General features: G+C 54.1%; 1 protein-coding gene across 5 annotated transcripts in view; it reads right to left on the minus strand.

Moving 5' to 3' along the window:
- Positions 1 to 22,927, minus strand: part of PEBP4 (phosphatidylethanolamine binding protein 4) — a 79,707-nt gene that overhangs the window by 28,384 nt on the left and 28,396 nt on the right. For 4 of the 5 annotated variants that reach the window (XM_075043547.1, XM_075043545.1, XM_075043549.1 and 1 more), the window contains one exon: positions 12,028 to 12,126. The exons of the other annotated variant lie outside the window; for it this stretch is intronic. In XM_075043547.1, the coding sequence (XP_074899648.1) occupies positions 12,028 to 12,126 (99 nt within the window). The remainder of the gene's footprint in view (positions 1 to 12,027; positions 12,127 to 22,927) is intronic. 5 annotated transcript variants of the gene reach the window in all.

The raw sequence follows: 22,927 nt of genomic DNA on the forward strand, positions 1-22,927 counted from the left end.
TGGGATTGAGCATCCCCTCGCCCAGCAGCCCAGTGCCTATCTCTGCCCTTCCATCACACCCAGAAGCTGCGGGATCCCAAAACCCTCGACTCCCTGGTGTGTACACACATGTGCTCCAGCTGGGAGCACACAGCCCTATCCCTTATCTTTCCAGGAAAAAAGGCGAGGGTCTGGCTGGTTTGTTAGGGTTTCAGCCGTGCCGTGCTGCCGCGGGACCAGTGCCACGTTCTGCCTTCGCACCCGGCTGCTCCCCGGGCTGGTGCATGGGGAGGGCACGGGCTCCCTCCTCGTCCCCCATCAGCCGCCGGCTTCAGCCATCCCTGGAAAATCTGAATTGAGGGATTCCTCTGGGCTGGGGTATCAGCACTTGCAGCCACAAGGGATTGCCCAGAGCCCCAGCCCATCCCCTGCCCACCGGGATGGGGGCACCTTGCAGGCAGGGCTTCAGCTCCCGCATCCCCATCAACTCGACGGCAGCACTCGATGCCGCAGGGTTACATCCCACGCCGGTTGGGACAGCATGGGAAAGGGAGGGAGAGTCATTTTCGGGAGCGGGCACGGTGGTCTTCCCACCTGGAAGGCTCCGGGGCTTGCAAACGGGGGGCTTGCACACCCCCCTGCCAGCCACCACCCCAGGCATGCTGCCTGCTCTCCTGGAATATCGGGCAACGCTTTGCCCGGCATTTCATCACGCTGGCACTGGCAGGGCAAGGTGTGGGCAGACAGGTCGGCAGTGCCCTCTGGTGCTCTCGGTCCCCTGCCACCACCCTGGGACGCAGTGGGGTCCCCACTATCCCCTGGGGTGGGGGGAATCTTGCTCCAGCAGCTCTATCCAGGCTGGTCCGGTGAGGGTTGTGCCTTCGCAGTACAGCAGATGATGGGCAACGGGCATCTCTCCTGGCACCATGGCCATCGGGACAGGCTGTGCCCGAGCACCCTCCCACAGCATCCCCATCCCCGAGAGGGCACCCCAGGGAGCGGGGGCCAACACTGGGAGGGCAGCATCCTCCCACGGCCGGGGGGGGGCCCGTGGGTGTGTGGCGAAGGGAGGAGGACGGGGAGGGATTTCTTTTTAAGAGATAAGGTGGGTGGCGTGCGGGGATGCCAGCTGGCGATGGGCTATATTTCTACTGACAAGGCTTTACCCTGTAGGTGTGAGGAATTCCAATTAAATATTCAGCCTATTTGTCTGTGTGTGGGAGAGGGTTTGCTGTGCAGGAGGAAAGCCTCACATTCAGCTCAGTAGCTAACCATTAAGAGAGAAATTAGCTCAGTTCATCAAGGGAAGCCAGCGGAGGGTTTTCCTCGCTCTCCTACCTTGTTCCGGCCCTCGTTCAGAAACAGCGGGGAATAAACCCATTGCATTTTGCAGGGGAGAGGTGAGCCGGCCAGCTGCGCCTGCCTGGAGAGGCAGAAGTGGATCCCAGCCTGGGAAAAGCCTTTTTTCCCAATGCCAGGGGGATGCGATCCCAACTCAGCCCACCCCATCGCTTCCCCAGAGGCTGCCGAGCGAGATCGATGCATCGGGAGAGGGGTCGGAGGGGCACGGGCGCTGCAGATTTAATTGCTCTCGCATTTACCGGTCACCTCCTTTCCGAGTCATTTACAATGCACTAATTAATCGGTGAGAACCAAAAGCCCTCGCTTCGAGATGATCTTTTTAAGCCTGCCGGTAGCACCCTGCGAGAGTTGATGCTTTATCGATGAAGGGCCCTTTTGCTGGGGCAGCGCTGGGCGGTTGGCAGTCGGGATCGATGGGGCTTCAACGATCGTCCCTGCCCACGCGCAGGTATCTGGGGTCGGGCTCAAGGCAGCGGAGAGGCCCCGGCACGGCGCTGGGTTGCGAATCCCCCGGGGCCAACAGCTGGTGGAGGGATTGGGGTGAAAAAAATGGCATTTTGGTACCAGGGATGCTCCTTCGCGCAGCACCGAAGCGAGGGCAGGATGGAGGGGGATGGGGCCAGATCCTGCGCCGGCCACGGCACCGATCTGGGAGGATTTGGGAGAGAACTGTGTTTCCAAAAAAAAAAAAGCTGCCATCGAGCTGATTTCACCATTTTCTGGGACTTGACACGTTTTCGCCCTTTTGAAATAACTTTCTGTCTCAGAATACCCAAATTTTAAATAGAACCCAAAGCGACAAGAATGAAAAAAAAAGACGACTTTTTCATGAAACCACAAACGATATCCTGTTTCCCTCCTGCCCGGTGCCTCTGTTTTGGGGAAGAGAAGTTGTTCCTGACGGGAATGAAGCTGTAATTTCCCTCTCCTGAATGAAAGCCAATCTCCCAGCTCCCCCAGGCGATGGGCAGCATCGGGGGCTCAGGTCCCGGTACCCACTCACTGCAATTTAAGGCCTCTGAAAGTTAAGCCCAAACATCTTTCGGAGGAATATGAAGCCGTAGGTGATGGATGATGGGGTGCTACGGAGCAGGGGGACACGGGCATCCCCATCTACGGGGGTCCCGCTGCTTCACTGTCCCCTGACTGATGAAAGCAGACCGCGGTGCGTGGCCTCACCAGGGTGAGAAACCGGCTTTAATCAGCTTAAAGTCCTCACTGTGAATTTCAGACAGAAAAAATTAATCCTTTGGTCAAACTCCAGCCCTGCCACCTCCAGGTGAGCTAACCCAGCCGCGGGGGCTGGCGCAGGGACAGGCCTCCCACCCCGGGGACACGTTTGCTGGTGACTTTCCTGATGCATCTGAGACGGTCCCAAAAGTAATCGGGGAGTAAAAGCCTCGGCTGGATCCCGTGGGATGCTCTCTGCCACGCTGAGCTTTCCTACTCCCTCCCCATCCACATGATGCAGGAGCCTCACGGGGTTTCTTAACCACCACCAAATCTCCTTTGGCTCTGCTGTCAGCTTTACGGGGCAGAAAGCACCTTTTTGGGGTCGAGCACCCCATCGAGGAGGAGACCCCCCCCAAGGACCAGCCCCGCAGCCTCCCTGCCCCAACCACGCTGCTCGGCCGGCAGCATCCGCAGGTTTGGGCTTGGGATTGCTACACAGATATAGAGGTAGATAGATAGATAGATAGATAGATAATTTTTTTTTTTCCTCCCTTTCTTTTAAAATCAGAAGCCAGAAACTCCATAGCAACCCGCAGCTCCCAGGGTCTGACTCCAGCGCTTTGATCGCGCTGTCACTTCGTTTAAGGCTACACCCCGGTAGGTGTGAGGAACTCCAATTAAGCATTCAGCTGGCTTGCCTGTGTGGGGGGACAGGCTCTGCTGTGGAGGAGGGAAGCCTCGGCGCTATCGCGGTGACTAATCGCTCAGACACCGGTTGTCTGTGGCACCAGGGGAGGGCAGGGAGAGGGTTTTCCTTCACCGTGCAGCTGCCTCTGCATTCCCTTTTCGGGAGATATTGCGGCTCCCCGCCGGGCTCGGGGGCTCCCGAGCGGAAGCTGGAAAGATCCCAAAGCATCTTCCCGGCGTGGTTGGGGCTCTGCCGAGATGCTGCTGCGGATCTCGCTGCCGCGGCCCCGGGTCTTTGGTGTTCCCCCTTGCGCAGCCCCGGGGTCGCGTTTTCAGAGGGAAACCGGATTTCTGAGTTTTTAAGGTGCGTGTTTGTGCCTCGCCCGTCCCCTTGCCACGGAGGAGCGGTCGGTGCATGTGCTTTTACGCCCTTTGGATGAGCATCCCTAAATTTGGGCAAGCATCCCTAAATTTGGGCGAGCACCGTTAAATTTGGATGCCGAGCACCGTTAAATTCGGGTGCCGAGCACCATTAAATTTGGATACCAAGCACCATGAAATTTGCATGCCAAGCCCCAAACCGAGTATTTGGCCCTTGCCTGAGCACCCACAGGGAGCAGAGCAGAGGATCCCACCCTCGACCACGAGCCCGGCCCCGGCCCCAGCAGAGACGTGCCAAATTGGCTGCCACCAAGAGCATCACCGCGCGTGAACTTCGCAGCATCATTTCCCACATCCTCCCGTTCCCTATGGAAACAGCCTGGCTCCACGCACCCATCCAGCTGACGGGTGATGCCGCAGCACACGGCAGGGCGCAGTATCCCCCAGAACACCCCAAAACTCCCCCCCTGGCCGGAGCAAGGACGTTTTCCCGGTGCAATGCCGGCTGCAGCACCCACTCCCTAGGGACCCGCGACCGAGGGTGATGCAGAGGTGTGGGATGCGGGTGCCTGGTCCCAGCCCCGGGGACGATGCCCCACTCCAGCGTGGGCACCAAGGCAGGGTACCCAGCCTTTATAAACACCTGCGTGAGCAAGGGCAAGAGGAGAGGAGCAGGCCAGCCGGCGCGGCTTCGCCCCCGCTCCCCGGGGAGGCGAGAAGGGGGCCGACGGCCGCCCCCCGCCACCGCCGTGGGCAGCGGCAGGATGTGCTGTCCCTCCCCTGCACTTCCCAGCGAGCGCTTTACATAACTTCTGCTGCTTAGTCACAGCTTCGACTCTTTTTTTTTTTTTTTTTCCCTTTTTTTTTTTTCCTTTTTTTTTTTATTTTTTTTTTTGGAGCGATTTTCTCAGCCGCATCAGAGCGCGAGTCATTTCGGCAAGGGAAGTCCCTTCCTTTCTTCCGTTCCCTTGGTAACTGCACAAATTTGCCTTTCAAATGATTCATGACCGGGGTGCTGTAGGAGTTCCCTCCTCCAACACAAATCGCTCCCACACAACCACACATGCCCGATTAATCATTGATTAGCGTCTCTTCCGCAAGGTAGACTCGGCGAACGCACAACCCTGCCACTCTTCTCCGGCCACCGCCGCGGGGATCCCCGGATGCTCGCGGGGGGATGTGGACAAGAGTTTGCAAGACATCCCGTCCCCGGACACATTTCATAGACTATATATGAAACATCCCCGGGGTGGCGGGGACACAACGCCGATGGGAGCTAAGTGCTCTCCACGGGGCCAGCGATGAAATCAGAGCTCAGCTCTGGCTGACGGTGATGGGTAAACCTGCCCTGAACTCCCAATTGCATCGACAAAACTTTATTCTTGATCTAATTTTTATTTTCCCCCTTCATCCGCCTTAGAATAAACAAGCGGCGAGCCAAACCAGAGGGAAACGTGGTGTGGAACAGGGTCAGCCACTGCCACGGCCAGGCCAGAGGGACAGAGCCCAGCAGCAGAAAAGAGCCAGAAAAGTCCTTTTTGGACCCGTGGTGAGCAAAATGCAACGAGACAGAGCATCAGCCGGGGCCGAGCGGTGCCACGATGTGCCTCCGCACACCGATAGCTGCACTGCGGCTCCGGAAGCAGCCTGGGACAGAGCCGGGAACCGGTGAGCGCTGGGTGCCGGGAGCATCTCAGCTGGAAAATAAAATTAATCTGCAAAATATCTCCATACCGTTTTGGTACGTTTTATCTGATTTATTCTCTCCTCGTTAAGAGGAGCTAATTAACAAACCATCATTTAAATAAACAGCAGCGAGAGTGTTTGTAACCTCTGCTTTATTGAATTGTGACAAATTATTAGCCTTTGCATGTTAAATGAAATAGAAACATCGAGGAAAAAACCTTAATTCCCATCTGCATAACGACGATACCTGCTGCGGAGACGAAGGCAGAGGGACCAATTCACGGGGCAGCTCCCAGCGAGCGCAAAAAAACGGGTGTCTCGCACATGCAAGCATCCCAAATAACCCCCAAAACAGATGGGTTTCTGGACGCTGAATGCTTTAGCACCGCGGCTTCACCCTAAATTCACCCCTATGCGATGGCAGGGCCCAAGAAAAGCCAAGAACATCCGCGGGACGGGGGTTGGGTGGTAAAAACTGCGAGCAGCTCGCAGCCCCTGCTTACAAGAGCCTCTTTGTAGCTGTCGTAACCACCTCGCTCATCATGGATCCTTGGCAATATAATGATAATAATCATATAATGCACGTCTGTGCAGAGCCTGTCATCCCGAGCGCAGCCCCGAGCGCTTTGCTCGGCATCGTTGTGCGCAGAAGAAGAAGGTGCTGCATCGCCCGGGGGGGGGTTGAGCTGGGTGCAGGGTGCCCAGAGCAGGGTGGAGGAGGAGGATGGCTCGGTGCTGAGGGATGAGGGCAGGGAACTGGAGGTGTTGGGGTACCTGGTGCTTTCCCCCTTTCCTCCCGACCCCGAAATGGGCTGCAGTAAGAAAAAGCGTGCTCGGTCCCCGTGACGGAGCCCTGTCCCCGCTGCGGGGTGGCTGTTCCCCAAGACACAGCAGAGCCGTAACACATCCCCCCCGTGTGCGTTCAGCGCCTCTTGTGTCCCAGGGGGAATTGCTTAGTGGCAGCTTTTCAAGGGGTTTGGGAGTGTAATTACCTGGGAGCATTAATTACAAGGCAGGCGAGCATAAGCCCGAGCAGCAGCTCATACAGAGCCGGGGTTTGCGGGGACGCAAAGAGGGTTTAACCCTCTTGCGCACGGGGGATTTGCAGACTGAATTTCCCCCGGGCAGAGCAGAGGAAGGGACGGAGCACCCCCGGACTGACGGACCACGGTGGCAAAGGGCAGAGCAAGGACAGGCTGCTCCCGGACCGTATCCCAGTGGCAGAGCAAGGTTTGCCGGAGTCACGCCGTCGCATCGAGAGTGGAAAAAGAAACGTGGGGCGGGGGGTTCCCTGCAGCGTGAGCGGCCGCGACGGGTTAGCACAGGCTGCAAGGAGGCGCGAGGACGTGGCTTATGACTGCGACGGCCTTGTGCAAAGACGTGCGCTTGTGCAAAGATACGTACTCGTGCAAACATAGCCTCGGGCAAAGGTACACACTTGTGCAAACACATGTGCTCGTGCAACCAAGTGCTCTTGTGCAAAGAGACCTTTCCCCACCACTTGCTCGTCCTGGGGAATCTGGCCTTCCCCAAGCTCCCTTCCCTCTTTTCCTTGGCTGCAGCCCGGTGAAGGCAGCGCTTTCCCCCTGACGCTGCCCGAGAAATTCCCCAGCGAGGCAGCTCTGTTCTCCCACCGCTCGGGCCAGTCACGCTTTGGCGGTGGTTTTCCCACAGCAGTACGTTACTGCTCCCAGATCATTCCGGTGTCGCAGGCCCTAGGACGGCACTGCATCGTACGCTCACGCGCTGATCCTAATGCTGTTGACTAAAGACTACGTTTAAAGGTAATATAAACAGTTTGCTCTTTAAAACACATTTGAACTATAATTTCTATACATTGTTCTGAACTTTTATTTTAAAACAATTAGCCAGAAAGCCCTTTTCATGTGATATTTGCAGAGCGCCTGACAGTAACAGCAATTAAACCCCATCTGTCTGCAGAACATGAATAATAGCAGTTGACACTCAACTTGGGATACTGCTCACGGGAAACCTGTTCAACACAAACCTCGTCAGGGAAACACGTGCCCCAAGGGCCGGTGCCGGGTCCTGGCAAACGCGGCAGTGCCGAGGCTCCCACCGCTGCCGGGCTGTCGGCATTTCGGGGGGACTCGACCTTGCCACGTGCCTATGGAGGACCAAAGAAGCTTGAAGCACAAAGAAAACTACACCTGAGCAGCAACCTCTTCTGCTTATTTTGGTTTTCCTTAGGTTTTTTTTTTCTTTTATTAATAAAGGCTTCATTAACAAGCAGCGACAGAAACTCACACCGCGGAACTGACTATTCCAAGGAGCCAAGTCATCAATTAAAACCACATTTCTCTCTGTTCTTTCCCTTTCAAACCCTCGGTTTAATCACCCAAAAGTAGAGTCGAAAGGGGCCCGGCGAGGAGGAACACCACCACCGCACCAACTATTACATCTGCCCCGTCCCCCCTGATGGAGGCGGAGGGTCCCACCGGCACGGCGAGGATCGGCGATCCCGCGGCATCACAGAGCCAGCCAGCACCACAGGGACTGCGGATGCTGGATGGTGACAGGATCAGGCCCGGCACAGGTCAGGTAACCTGCCCTGGCATTCTGGCATCTCCCAAAACAGGGATCCCTCCTACCCGCAGGATACCCAAAAGCTGATTTTTTTTGTTCCCCACTAACATCAATTAACCCACTAGAAAGCATTCCCTGCCCCTACAAGATTTTTCTCCTCGCTGGCCACAGCTGGCACTGCTGGGATGCTGAACGTGCCCGGATCGCAAGAGTTCTGCGAAAACGTTCCCAGCGTGTCCGTACGGCGCTTCGCCCGGCAGCCGAAAAGCAGAAATAACAGCAGCCGGCAATTAACAGCTGCTCTCTATTAATTTTAATAAATCCAAGCATTTCGGATAAGCTTGACCCCCATACCATGTGCTGGATAAACATGCTACAGGGGAAAAGTTTGCTTTGGAGCACGTGCACCAGTGTCCCTTTGGGATGGGGACGGGGACGTTTGCCGGGGCAGGGTGCAGGGCCACACGCGTGGGCGAGCAGCCGGCCCCCCGCAGCTCTCTTCCCAGCCTCTAATCGTGCAAAAATCCCATAACTTTTAAGGTTAATAAAGCCCTTGTTTGCTTAAGATAGCACCTGTTTCTATGGTGACACTTGCAACCCGGAGCCTGTTTATCAACCGGCAAGGAGAAATGCTCTGACAAACGCAACCGCAGGAGCAAACACCGCGGGCGAGGACCGTCGGTGATGCCGGGACCTCTGGGACCGGGCAGGGATGCTACGGTCCCCCGGCACCCAAACCCACCGGTCCCGCACCCGTGGGTTCCCCACTCTGCTCTGCAAAGGCACGGGAGCGACCGCAGCTCCTGGGGGTGGGGGGGCTGCGCCCCAGCGCACCCACCGCGGGGAGAAAAGCCATTTATCGTGATGGGCGATGGGGTGGGGACGGCTCTCCTTCAAACTCTGCGTTGACGTATTTCCCCTATCTGACCCCGGACCGGTCTCCGACCAGCTCTGTGCCTCAGTTTCCCCAACCATCCCCGGCCGGGGAAGGGGTCGGCGGAGCGAGCCGAGCCGTGCCGGGCGGCAGCAGCGCCCGGTGGGTCCCGCTCCGCTCCAGCCTGGCGCAGGATTTCTCCCGGCTGGCAGAACTGGTTTCCATAACGACTTTCTGTTACAAACATATTTTGATAAAAATAAAGTTAAAGCAGCGAGGCTTTAGTGGAGTACAAATTTGCTGCTCTCTCCCTCCCCCTTCCTCCTCCCCAAGGAGGGGGAATAAAGACGGAAAGCTTTCCATTTGAAGGGCAGTATTTTCTCCCTTCTTTTTCTTTCCCCCGCTGAATACAAAATGGAAAGCCTTGTTTACTGGATTTCTCTGTAAACTGGTTCCGACTCTGCCTAGTTACCTGATGCTCTACAGTATATACAGGATAATGTGATAAATTCATTTCCAATTCACTGCATTATCCTTTGAATATTTTAATGACTCATTGAATGGAGTAAAAAAAAAAAAAAAGCTATTTCAAATGAACAATTATGCTGCATTAGAGTAAAGGCTGATTATATTTAAACACTGCTTGCATGGATAACGGGACATATCGACCTCCGCCTATAAGAGCTAATTTGGCTCTTATCTCTAAATAATTTTACACTGCAAATTACCATGAAAACCTAAAGGGCTTTAAAAACATTCATCAAAAGATATTATTCCACTTTGTAGCAACATTTTTATTTAAATTATTTTGAATGGGAGTGAAAGCATCTCTCGTGTTTGACAATCGGAGGAGCGGCAGAGCAGCGGCTGATAAGGAACGGCGAGCGGCACCGCGGGGATGGGATGCTCCATCCCGAAACCCACCTGGAAAAGCAAATTCAGAGCCGAATCCCAAACTTGGTGGCGTGCCAAGGTACTGCAGCACCTATACTGGCATTTAGCGCTGCCAGAGCCGAGTCCCTCCAAACCTGGGGATGGCAAAGCCCAGGCGATGCCGGGGCGATGCCGGGGCGCGGGGGCTTTCGCAGCCCCCCAGTCATCACGCCGGCCGCCCCGTCCCTCTGGGAGAAAGGCACTTGAAAGCCCCTCTCTGCACCAAAGCAACAGAAGGTGTCATGTAAAGCCTACACGGTTATTTTAGAGCCAGTGTGCAAATAAGCCTGTCAGCTGAAGCTCCTCGGAGCCAAGACTTCCATATACCCCCCAACGATCTGCATTTCAACGAGACACCATGTGTCGGAGCCCGGGGAGCCGCCGGCTTCGCAGAAGAGATTTGGGGCTGGTGCTTTGGGAAAGCTCCGGCTGCGGCCTCGGGGAATGAGGGGGGGGGATGCTGGGACCCCCCGCCCCGACACACACAACCCCACCGGCAACGGGGATCCACCTCGGGGCTGGGGCGAGGTGATTTTGTCCTGGGGCCCTGCGAGGATGATGCTGGGTTTGGTGGGGTCTTACAGGGCGATGGAGATTTATACGCGTGTACGTGCGTGTATACATGAGGGAGAGATATACACACACACACGTGATATATATATATGGGATATATATCATATCATTATATATATTTCTATACATACTATACCATATCTATATATATATTTTATATTTAATATATCATAGAATCACAGAGTATCTCAAGTTGGAAAGGACCCATGAGGATCGTTGAGCCCAACTCCCTGCTCATATATGTATATATATATTTATCTCACGATGAAAATACTTAAGGATATAGGTGGGGTTGGGGTCAGCCCCATTCCTGGCAGAGACGCGGCACCTGGAGATGGGAAAGCCCTTCTCCTTCCCAAAAATCTCCTTTTTCCCCCTCCTGCATGGCCTGGCAAAGAGCTTTCTGACCTTTTATACCACAAACTCAACACCTGGAGATGGGAAAGCCCTTCTCCTTCCCAAAAATCTCCTTTTTCCCCCTCCTGCATGGCCTGGCAAAGAGCTTTCTGACCTTTTATACCGCAAACTGAAACACCCAAATGCCAGGGAAAAAACCACCTTCCATTTGTGCCGGTGAACTGGTTTTAATCCCGCATTTCCCTTCTTTGCTTAAATGATCTTATACTCAAAAAAAAAAAAGAAAAGAAAAGAAAAGAAAAAAGAAAAACACAATAATTAGCAATAACGAAAGCCTCAGAAGGATCTGTGTACAGAAGGGAAAACAAGAGCTTGGGCTTCTTTGCATTTAGTAAATATTAAAATTAATGAGAGACTTTCAGGACCCTGTTGTTAGAAATGCAGAAGGGTTTCTGTGAAGGATTAAAAAAAAAAAAAGCCCTGTACACAAATCTCTGCAATTATTCTGAATGCTTTATATTTTTCAGCCAATTATAAAATTCATGGAAAGTATTAATATCCAATTTTAATTTGCTCAATATTCCCATTAACAATAAAAAGTCTAATTAAGGTATCTGTACAAAAAGCCCTTAGCAGTAATTTCAGAGAATAATAGAGGAGAATGACGAGATATTTCTTGTTAAATGCATGCTGCAAATTAATTGATATCTTAATTAGACTTTAGTACTAAGATTATTAGTTAGATTGATTCAAGGCTGAAACACCTTATCTTTTAAAAGATAAAAGCAAGCAAGAGAGGAACAAGCTGATTTTCCAAAACCTTTCTGGAAGCAAACCAGCGATATGCCAGGACAGTTCGGGAGTGATGCCCCACTGCAGGGTAAGGGCTCGTCCCTCTGTCCCGTCCGTCTGTCCTGTGGCCACGGAACTGGGAAGCAGCAGGAATTGAGCCCAAACCCATTTTCCCCCTGTTTGCTTCCCCAGGCTGGAAATGCTTTTTTCAGGAAAAAAAAAAAAAAAAAAAAAAAGAAAGGGAAAATTTGGCACCAGCGAGATTTTCACCAAAACCGCTTTTTTAACCAAAAAAAAAAAAAAAGGCAGTAGGAGATATTTGAAACGACCGGTTGTCTCTGCAGAGAAAACTGGTGGTGGGGAGTTTTCAAAGCAGGTTTTTTTCAGCATTTCCTTAGAAGAAGAAGAAGAAGGAAAAAAAAAACCCCAGCAATATTTTTGGACCAGCCTCGCTCTATATAGCCTGAGGAAGCACTCCCCTACCTACACGCCGAGCACCATTTACATTTCTCTCCCAAACGCTCATCCTTCAGGATTTCACCGAGATGCTGCCGTACCGAGAGAGATATGCATCCCGTGGGAATCCAACCCTCCGGGGCAGGTATACCTGATGCACCCCAGCGCTCGGAGAAGCCCCGAGCTGTTGGGACCCCAAGATACGGACCCCAAAGATTGGGACTCACTGGGATGTCGGTGACCAGCCAGTGCCTCCAGAAACGGTTCCTGGGGTTGGCTCTACTGGGAGCGTCGGGGTCCACCAGCACCAGCACGTACTTCTTGCTCTGCAAGAGAGGAGAGGAGAATGGGCACGGTGTGCGGGACCGGGAGCTTGCACCCACGGCCTGCGAGCAAGGAGCAACCCTCCAGGAGTTTTATCAGCCCCCAAAATATTTTTTTTTTCCACACTTTCCCACGCACGCACACTTTGACGGTTGCGCTCATGCAAAATGCAGAGAAGGCGAGGGATGAACACACACCAGGGGAACGCGAGGGCCACAAACCCGCTCGGGATGAGTTACTCCTCGCGGTCTCAATCTCTTCAAAGAGAGGAAGAACAGGGGTTTTCTGCTATCTCCAAATAAAAGGCACCAAATAGAATTTCCTCCCCTGCCAGCCATCCTCTAACCACATCCTACAGTGGCGCAGGGCAGAGCGATGCACCACGGCACGGGGGACTTTCCCCCGAGGATGGCAATCCCTGGGAGAGGGGGATGGGATATTTTGGGGATTCAAATACAGCTCCAGCCCTGGAATGGTGCCTGGGAACAGGCTGGATGCCCCGGCCTCCCTGAGGGTGGCTGCGAGATGCTAAGCTCTACCTAACAAACCCCAAACTAACCAAAAGATGCACCAGGGATGCTGGAAGAAGGCAAAGCCGCTGCCTCGCCACGTACCCGGGAATTCCAGTACCTCTCCTGGGCGATGGCAACCGGGCAAAGAGAGCAAAGACTCATGGATGATGCTGACTCAGCCCCCCAGCATCCCCCCCAGCCCACCCCAGGTCCCCACCGAAGGGTGTCCAGCACCCAAGGGTGCCACCGGCGCTATGAGACAACGTGGATTTTTCGGTCCCCTGAGGATGGAGCTGGGTTTGAAGTGACCTCTGGAGGCTGTGGATAGAAAACCTGCTGATCTCGGGGGATTTGGCAGGACCTCAGGCACCAGATTATCCTGCAAGCACCCAGATTAAGGGATCTATATCCTAATAAAACCTCCAGGTGCATCTGTCAGCTCGCCAGCGGTGCCACGCACGGCTCCAGCGTGCCCGAGGGCTGAGGTTTCATAAACGGCTGGGGGATTTAGCCATGCAATTCCCACCGAAATTAGCTGGAGCTCTGTGGCTAAATCCCCCGGTCGCTTGTGAAACCAGGCAGGGATTTTCGCAGCAAGATTGTTGGGGTTGAGACAACCTTTTTGCTCTATTTCCCAACCCCTGGTTGGGGCAAATGGGGCAAGCGAGCCCCGGGGTATTGCCATACCCAGAGATCCCCTGTAGCCCCTTCCCTTTGCAGCCCACCAGAGCCCTGCATCGCTCAGCACCCCTCCTTGCAGACCCCACCTCCACGACAAGAACCGGTTTAACCAGAAAACAGTGGATTTCGACCCATTCAGCAAACACCTTGCAACTGTTGCAGAGAAAATCTCAAACTCATGCAACCGCCCCGCCTGGGAGAACGGCCGGCAAGGCGTTGCTGCCCCAGTGCATTAATCCCAGCCTGGCTCAAGGCATTTGCATCGCTGGGGGGGTTTTATGCCAAGAATACAGGTGTATGCGCGGAAAAAGGGGCCGTGATGGTGCCACTACATGAGGCCGAAGCTCAGGACCTCGGAGCAGAGCTGTCACCTCCCTCCCTGCGGTGCTCACAGCTGCAGCCGACTGCATCGCTGCGAGCATCCTGGAAAAAATCAGCAATATTCCTTGCCGGCGCTGAAATCGGCATTTAATGGGAAGGAGGAGAGAGGGGGGGGAGAAGAAGCCCGACAACCCAAAAACCCTGCGCTGGAAGTGTGAAGGAATTTGAGCTCTAACTTTGGGGAGGGTGCGGAGCTGAGCACGGCGTTTCTGAATCTCTCGTCTCTGCTCGGGAGCCCAGCTGGTGGGAACAGAACGTGTAGTCATGGGACTGTCATCGTGTGCTGTCCAGGTTAACATGTAGCATTTCTATTACTATTAACAGACTTTCTGCTCCTCACTCCATCTGTTCTTCGAAATAATTGCAGTTGTACAGACCATGCCTTCGCTACAGGCAGGCTCTGGGGAGAGGATAGTGCTTTTATGCAAAAAAAAAAAAAAAAAAAAAAAAAAAAAAGGAGGGGGAAAAAAAAGTGTTAAAAAATAACAGCAAACACGAGAATAGAGTGCAAGCGAAGTTAACAGCAGGCTCGCAATTCGGTACAGATTGTGGCCTAGAAAGGTGGCGATGCACGCGGCCGGGGGCCGGCGAGGCCAGACCCCCGCGGGGTCGGGAGCCGGGGTCAGCGGCCCCGAGCCGGGCTGGGACCGAGGGATTTTTCTCTCTCATTACCTGCAGGCCACCCTAAGAGGCACAATCCCTCACCTTCCACCTAAAGATAGCAAAGCCCTCCACGACCCGAGTTAATCTCCCGGTGCTTAGGTGCCATCGCATCCCATGCCAGCAGCCGGGCACGGCTCCCGGGGCTGTGCCGGCCCCCCCAAAATCACCCCAAAAGCCGGGCAAACCCTCTGGCCGGTGTCCCCGAGCGATGCTACGTACCCCAGATACAGGGTAGGTGGTTTTTCGCTGGCTCTGCTTGTAAGCAACAGAGCAGCCAGAGTGCTGGTGATTTTAGGGAGGGGGGGTTTAATGCTGAAATCCCTCCTCGACACAGGCTAACAGCATTAGCTGCTGTCAGGGCTCCAGACAGGAGCCAGCCCGAGTGACACGGGAGCTGCTCAGCTTTACAAGCATGAACCAGCCCCGGGGATTTTTGGAGAGGAGGAAAGTGGGTTTAGAGCAGAAAATTCCTCAGTCCTCCAGTGCAGAAGAACGGGCGGCGTCTTCCTTTGGAGGAAGGGAGAGAGGGGAAAAAAAGCCATTTTGGGGCACCGCAGCTGAAAATTTGGGGTTCCAAAGCACCTCCAAACACCTCATCACCCTTTTCCGCTCAGCCCGGGGCACAGAAGAGCCACTGGTGCGGGGGACCCAGCGGGGAGACGGTGCGTCCCACCAGTGTCACACCAATGGGGACAATGATGGGCTCATGCAAAGTTCACCTTTCCAAGGGTCATCCTTCCAAAGTTCACCCTTCCAAGGGTCTCCAAGGGTCACCCTTCCAAAGTTCACCCTTCCAAGGGTCTCCAAGGGTCACCCTTCCAAAGTTCACCCTTCCAAGGGTCACCCTTCCAAAGTTCACCCTTCCAAGGGTCACCCTTCCCAGCTCCCCAAGCCATTCCTCTCACCGGGGCGCTTTGCAATTAGCATTTAACCATCGCAACGAGCTGCTGCCTTCCCCGAGGGGTCGGAGCTGTTGCTTTACCCCCCGGCTTTACACCCCACGTCCCCGGGTGCCGGCGTCCTGCCCTGCTTCAACACCCGAAACGCAGCCAAAGCAGCAGAGCTGGTGGCAGATGACAGCAGCGCTGCGTGTCGTGTTTTCCCTGCTAATTGTTTCTAGAGGGAAGCAGCAGCGATATATCCAGTTATTACTGCAGAAAGCATCAGCTACTCCAATTAGGCACAGGTTTAGGAAACTTGCTCCGAGCAGGCAGGGAGTTTTCAAGAGGCAGGCAGGCAGGCAGGAGAGGGATTTGTGCGCTGAGGATACACACACAGCTCAATAGATCCCGCGGAGCTAGGGCTGCACAGGAATTAAAGACTTATCCAAATGAAAGCAAATAGGGTGTTAAGCGACACACATGTAGAGCGAGCGGTTTCCTTGGAAACCAGCGCACATGGAAGCGGCACACATGCAGCGCCCCGGCATTTTCGGCAGCGCCGGGGCGGCCGCGGGGTTCTGCCCTGCCGGGGATGCCCGTGCTTGGCTGGGGATGGAGCCGGAGCAAAAGCCCCATCGTGCTGGCCGTGCCTGCTGCAGGGCATGGAGAAAAATGGCACGAAATGCGCTTTCTCCTGATTGTGAAGGGAAACCGGACGATGCCCAGCTTTGCCGGCCCCACTCGCCTTAGAAATTCAAACCCAAAACTAAGAACAGCGATGGGCAAAGCCCCAGCCAGGCCCTCAACCCAGCACCTGCTTCCCAGCACAGGGTATAAGCAGGTTTGGTTGATTTTGAAAAGTTCAGTTGGATCTTTCCCAGCTCATCCAGCCCTCGGAGCTGCTCCTCAGCTTGCGCTTGCCCGGAGCAAGGGCTGTTACGCTGCTCACAGCAAAAGTTGCCGGTGGCACCCAGCCCCTCTCCGGGCGAGGAAATAGGTGAGATTTCCAGTTGACCTATTGCCACCCACGTCCTTTACAGCTGCTAACGAATTTGCCAAGGTAGGGAGCTGCTGCAGAAGCAAACCACGGCACTGACAGATTAAGACGGTATCTGAGCCAAAAGGCCCTCCGCCTCCCCAGGAGCTAAAGCTCGGCATGGCAATAGCCGATATTATCTCGCTGCAAAGGATTTCAGGGTGATTGATGGCACGAGACGATGCAGATCGAGGCTGGCCAGTCCCTCCAGTGCAGAGATGGGATGTGGCGACGCATCCCGAGCACGCAGCGCCCGGGCGGGAGCTTGCACCCCAGCGCGGTTTATGCAACTGCAAACCAGAAAATATAATAAATATACCCAAAGCGACCTGCCAGAGCGGGGCAGGAGTTCCTGGATGGGCAGGGAGGTGGGCAGGGTGTCCCAGCATCCCGGGAAACATCATCCCGACTCTTCCAGGCAATGGCTCGAGGGCTCCAGCCTGCGTCCCACCGGTGCAAGAGTCAAAGCGGTGCCGCTCCTCCTGCGAGGTGGAAGCGCTGCGAGCACCAGCTGAGAGCTGAGAGTCAATCTGGGCTTTTTTCTTGGCTTGTCCCCAGTACTAAAAAGTTTCTATAACGGGCACATAGTTAGCAATTCTGCTGCTGATGCTTCGCCAAAGAGAAATTCTAGCTCCTTCTTCGGCGGTTAGCAGCACGGGGGGGTGAGGCAGGCAAAAAAATTGTTTGCAACCGAGTCCGTTATTGTGGCTTTGGGAAAGAGCTGCAGAGCGCGGCAGGATTTTACCGTCTTATTTTAAACCAGCACCTCACCACTTCCACGTTCTTCTCCCCTCGCAAAAATAGGTCAGCAAAATTAACCCTACTCCGCAGGACTTGCCCAAGGGGACAAGCGGCACCGTCTTAACGCTAGACCCAACTCCCCCAGCCGCAGGTCTGTGCCCCCCCCGGCCCCGCGCTGCCGAAGGGAACTTCATTGACTTTCCGAACACTCTGCAACTCTCCCCATCCCTTCGCTCTCCCCCGGGGCTCGCTGCAGCAAAGCCGGCCAAATATTTATGCAGCCTAATGTTCTAATAAGAATTGATTAATCCAGGATCGTTAAAGCGAGCCCGTTAAAGGTCTGTTCCCAGATTAAGGTCTTGGGGTGCGTTAAGGGGCCGTTTATCTGCTACAAAAGGAGAACAGTTTGTTTTCCCCCCTGTAGCAGAATAAACCGTCTCCTCGTGACAAAACTGCGCTGGGTGTGTTACACGCTTAACGTAACCAAGCAGAAAGAGGGATAAACCTTCCAAGGGGTCCATCGTGCTGTAAATACAGGTTTGCAAGAGGTGGCTGTGGAGGAGGCTGCGCCTCCGGATCACTTTTTTGGGGGGGAGAAGAGCAACAGGCTGTGCTTCCTCGCTCAGAGACCCCATTGCAGATCACGCTCCCCAAAATTGAGGTCCATCATCACCATCATCATCGCCTGCAAGCTGACTGCCCGATACACTGAACATCAGGGGAATGGGGCGGCATCTTCCAGCCAGAAGAGAAACCCAGAAAACACCGGCAAAAAGGGAATTAACACCCCAAGAACCCCCCCAACCCACACTGCCGAGCTGTCGCTCCGTCCCCTCCGCTTTCCCAGTAGTTAGTTATTGCTATTTGGGTGGCACGGCTTCGGGGTCGAGCTAACGAGCTTCGTGTGCTCGTCCCTGAGCTGGGGACGCCGAGGCCGGCAGCGCTGCCCGCTCCGCAGGCAGGGAGCCCGGGATGAACTCGGGGGAAGCGACACATTTTCCGAGCGGTCTGCGAGGAGGAGGAGGAGGAGGAGGCGGCGGCGAGCGGCCGCGATGGCAGAGCGCAGCCTTCCAGCCCAATTACTATCATGCGGGGGGACACATGGATTGGTGACATTTGACATTTTCTACAAAATATTTTGATGCAAAATGGCACCTCCGTCACAAATTATTTTCCGAATCTTGGCTTGGGTTTGGGTGGGTTATTTTCTTTTTTTTTTTTCTTTTTTTTTTTTTTTTTCTGAGGGGAAAAAAAAAAAAAGGATTGCACAGGGTGACATTTGCAAACGAGCAAAGGAAAGGGCCATCGTTTCCCCACCATAAGCAAAGGGGTCACGGTGGCCGTGTCACTGAGCGGACAAAGCAAACAGCACCAGCGGGGGCAAATGCACCAAAAAAAATCCAGGCTTTGCTCTGGGCCATCACCGTGCCCCCGCTGATGCACCCGCATGGCCCTTGGGGACCTCAAAGAGCTTTTTTCCCCCTTCTCTCCCATCCACACAAGGGAAGGAGCTGCCGCAGCCCCTGCCCGGGCCTGGGGAGCATCGTGGGGCCGGAGCCCTCCCCGGCAAGGCAGGGGTTACCAGCGCTGGGAATTGCTGAACCCTGCGCTACCAGACACCTCGGGAAAGCTGAAATGACTTTAAATGCCTAAACATTTTAAAACAAACCCTGGAACAATTCAGCTCCTAACTCCTCGCCTGCTTTCTCTCCCTCCTCGCTCTCTCTCTCCCATTTTTACGGTTTCCAGAGCTGTTTTACGCCTCATTACCTGCACACTGTGAGTGATGTCTGTCGGTCCTAGAGCTGTAAATACCTTAAATCATGCTTCATTAAGAATATCTATGGTGCTATTAAAGAGCTATAATAGACAACGAGTTAACAGATGATTAAATATGAACTCCATTTGTGTCAGTCACCAGCGTGCAGGAAGAGGCTTTAAGTTTTTTAAACTCGCTCTCATTATCTGGGGAAGTGGGGCTGCAGCTTGCGGGGATGGAGGGGGATGGAGGGATGCTGGGATGGGGATGGGGCGCAGGGATGCTCCTGCACCAGGGACACCCGGGAAGGACCAACCTCTCCGCTTTGTGACTCCGAGCCGATGATCCTGGCAGCCCTTTGCTTGGCTGTTCTCACCCACACAGGCAAATAACACCCGGCGACACATGCAACAGATTGATCTTTAGGGTCTAGCAGCCAGAGATTAAAAAGAAAATAAAATAAAGGAGGAGGACGACGACGAGGAGAGGCCAGGCTGCTTTGGATGGGGCAGGATGGGGAGATGGATGGCTGCCCGAGAGGAAGGGCTGGAGGCCGGCAGCATGGACGGTGATGCAAAAGCGGACTGAGCATTGCTGTCTTTCCGATAAAATAATAGCTCAGCACAAACAAATTGCCAAAGCGCAAATTAAGTAATAATTAATATTATTAAAATCCCATGAGCACACAAAAATACTGGGGAAAATTAAATAATGAGTGTTTTCTTATTTTCTGGATTAGATTTTTCTCTATAAAAACAAAGAACAGTTTCATGGGCAGCTTCAGCAAAAGTGGATTATCCCACTATTACAATCTCACCTCCCTGCTGGGGCTCAGGGCTGCGGATGATGCCAAACACGCGGCACGTGACCCACCGCCAAACTGGCCATGGAGAACGGGGTAAGAGGCAGGAGGATTTGGGGACAAGGTCAGACCCCGGCTGTAGGAAAGCCAGCTGACCCGATAATTACCCTTCTTCAGCAAGGTGGCCATTGTCACAGCAGATGTCCCCATGGTCTTTGCAAGGACGCATTGGGGCTCATTACCCCCCGTGGCACGTGGGGACGAGCGGTGCTTCCCGAACTCCTCGCCACCACTTCTCCCATCCCCTTTTCCACCGGGATCAGCCTTAAAAACTGTCCAGACGTGGATAGGGCTGGCACGGCCCCCAGGTGTGGGGACCTGCCTGCCTCTGCCCCACGCCCCGCTCTCGCTTTGTTTCGGACGATGCTCACCCCTATGCGGAGGGCGAGGTGCAGGATGGTGCTGAGCAGGTACAACACACCCTCCACAGCCACCAAATCACACCGCTGCCTCCGTTTCCCCGTCTCCGAAGGAGAAATCGCTGGCCTGATACCTTACAGGGATAACGGCAGAATAAATCCACGCTCCTACAAGCGCCCGGCGCTCTGCAGCCTCCTTCTTTATCATTCCCGAATACGCCTCGACCCCTCGCTGCCAGCCACGACCCCGTTCGCCGGCATGCCCGCAGGGACCCACGGCCACCCCCGAGGCCGTGCAGGAGGACTGGGGGGGTCCCGGGGGGGGCGGCAGCGTGGGACGGCGGCGATGGCAGCCGGCGGCTGTGCGGGGACGGTGACACGCCGCTCCCCGGGGACCGCGCTCGTGGGGGGGACGGTAATTGAATCTCGGCGCTTATATTCAGCCGGAGCCGGCGCGGTGATTAAGTTAACTGGAAATGCCATTTCCGTATTGTTCAAACTCTTAAGTGCGCCGAGGTTCTTATTATTTGCTGCCTGTCCCCTCTGCTCCTCCGCTCCGACCTCGCCTCCCCTCCGGCATTGGGGTCAGGCTGCAGCGGCCCCCAGGGTCACCGAAAGAAATTAATCCCGGAGCCCCTCGGGAGCCGAGCTGGTGCCTCGGCCGTAGAGATTGCAAGGGCCGGGAAGGAAGATGAGCTCTCCTCCCTATTTGGGGAAAAATAAAAGCATTTCAGGAGTGGCGGGAGCTGCTCTGCCCGTCTCGATCCCCGGGGGATGAAACGCCAGCCCACCCACCGCATCCATTTCCCTGCCACGATTCACCCCCAGCACTTTGAATTTGATGCTCCCAAGGCACAAAGTATCCAAAAGTGCAGTGGGGGCCTTTCCCCCACCCCGGTGCACCATCACCACCTCTTGATCTACGGCCAAAATCTGCTTTGGCAAAACGACCGAGAAATAACCCTCCCCGCTACGCAAACCGCTCTTGCCAGGAACAGGAGGGAAAAGATGCTCAGCTCAGAACTTCCCTCCCTAGTAAAATATTTAATAATAAACTAAGAGGAGAAGCCAACTGTCTCCCTTGGATGTGGTTTTCATTTGGAAGTTAATAGGATTTTTATTCCCATCCAAAATATCTTTTTTTTTTCCTAATGTATGTTTTGTTCTAATATATCCATCTTGTCATGCTAAATAAAATACAAATCGTATCAACGTAGCCCAACCGGGAGCGATGAACACCCGTGTTGCACTCCCATTTGTCTCCAGCACACAGACACACCAGCCACCCTCTCCCAAGGCTCCTGGCCCCCATCACTTTGTTAATCGATACCGGTCGAAAGCTTTAAATAATATTTTAAATACTCCAAGTGAGAAAACGTCCACGTTAATGTGTTAATTTCCATGATGCCTTGTTGCTTTGAAATCCCTGAAAAATGGGAAGCTTAAATGAGTCCTATGAAAAGGAACAGTGCATCATTAACACAGCCAGATCCATATCACAGACTGCAGCAATTACCATCCAGTGAAACACTGCAAGCTGTGAAGAGCTTTCATTACCAGGGGTTTTACAGGTCATTCACCTCTGGCCAATCTTACGCTAAAACAAGCATTTTCTGCACCACAGATTCCAGCTTCATTTAAATCCGTAATTGCTTTGATTTCGGTACATATGGAGCACGGGGACTTCATGACTAAGAAATCTATTAGTCAATAAGTTTGCTACTTTTATGGACCTTTAGTCATCTTGCCTCAATTTCTTCCCAGGTTGGGTGATGGATGGAGATGCTGATTTCCACGGTGGGTGCGATCTGCCCCGGCTCCCCTTCGCCGCAATTACGTTCCCGGGTCACCGAGGGGGAATTCAATCAGGGAGCCGGGATGCTGCTTCTGCCTCGGAAACGCAATTCCCTGCCGCCGGCAGCCCCGCGCGGCAAATAGCCCTTCTCCAACCTACAGCGAATATTTGATGGTTTTTCATTATTTCCCAGGCCGCGCAGAAGGCGTTTGATACAGGGGTGCTCGGGTGTGAATCAGACGTGATCCCTCCATCACTATTTTCCCCTCTCCTGTATCCCTCCCCAAGACCAAGCAGCCCTGTGGGGAGCTGCAGACAAAACCAAAATGTTTTTTATTGCTTTTTTTTGAATTTATTTATATTGAAATGGGCATATTCACCATGCAGATATTAGAAAACTCCCCAATTTAAGAGCTGCAATTTGCACCTTCATATAAAACCCCGGGTGAATTGTGTATCGCGGGGTTATCTATTCCTCCGTGGGTGCTGGCGGAAACAAGAGACAATAGTCTATTCTCCTCCGTACGGGTTCCTACCCAGCCCTGTATCCAAGTGCCTTCCAGGAGTGCATTAAATGATGCGATTAACATCTGTCACGTGCGGTTCAGTCTCTCTTTCAGTCTCTCCCGGGGGAAGGAGCCACACGTGCAAGGGAAGAGTTTGTTTTGGTGGGTTTATCTTCTGGTTTTTTTTCAAAGCGCGCAGCGCACCGAGGAGAAATGCATCTCCGTGGGCAAAGTGCCCTTTGCGTGCTGGCTGGAGCGGGGGCTCGGCAGGGGCTGGCACCTCGCAGCCAAAGCCCTGTTATTTGGGGTGATGGGCCAAGCAAAAAGCTGGTCCTGGGGTGAGAGAGGCTCTCGGGGAAGGTGCGGGGGGTAGATGCCGAGGGGCCGGAGGAGCCCGCAGCGGCGGCAGCAGCACTAAGCGAAGCCTCGGCTGTCGGCAGCAGCGTTTGCACGGGGCTGGATTCCCGTAGCAGGAGCTCCCTTGCTTGCTTATACCCCAAAAAGGCTGAATCCTGCTTTAAATAATGCACGTTTTCTGCATGTTTCCATTTGTGCCCTGGCAGGAGCTGAGCCCGGAGCTGAGCCTGGTGGATTTAAGCAACCTACCGACACCTGAATGTGGCCCAA

The sequence above is a fragment of the Buteo buteo genome, chromosome 12 (assembly GCF_964188355.1).
Source record: "Buteo buteo chromosome 12, bButBut1.hap1.1, whole genome shotgun sequence".
NCBI classification, from domain to species: domain Eukaryota; kingdom Metazoa; phylum Chordata; class Aves; order Accipitriformes; family Accipitridae; genus Buteo; species Buteo buteo.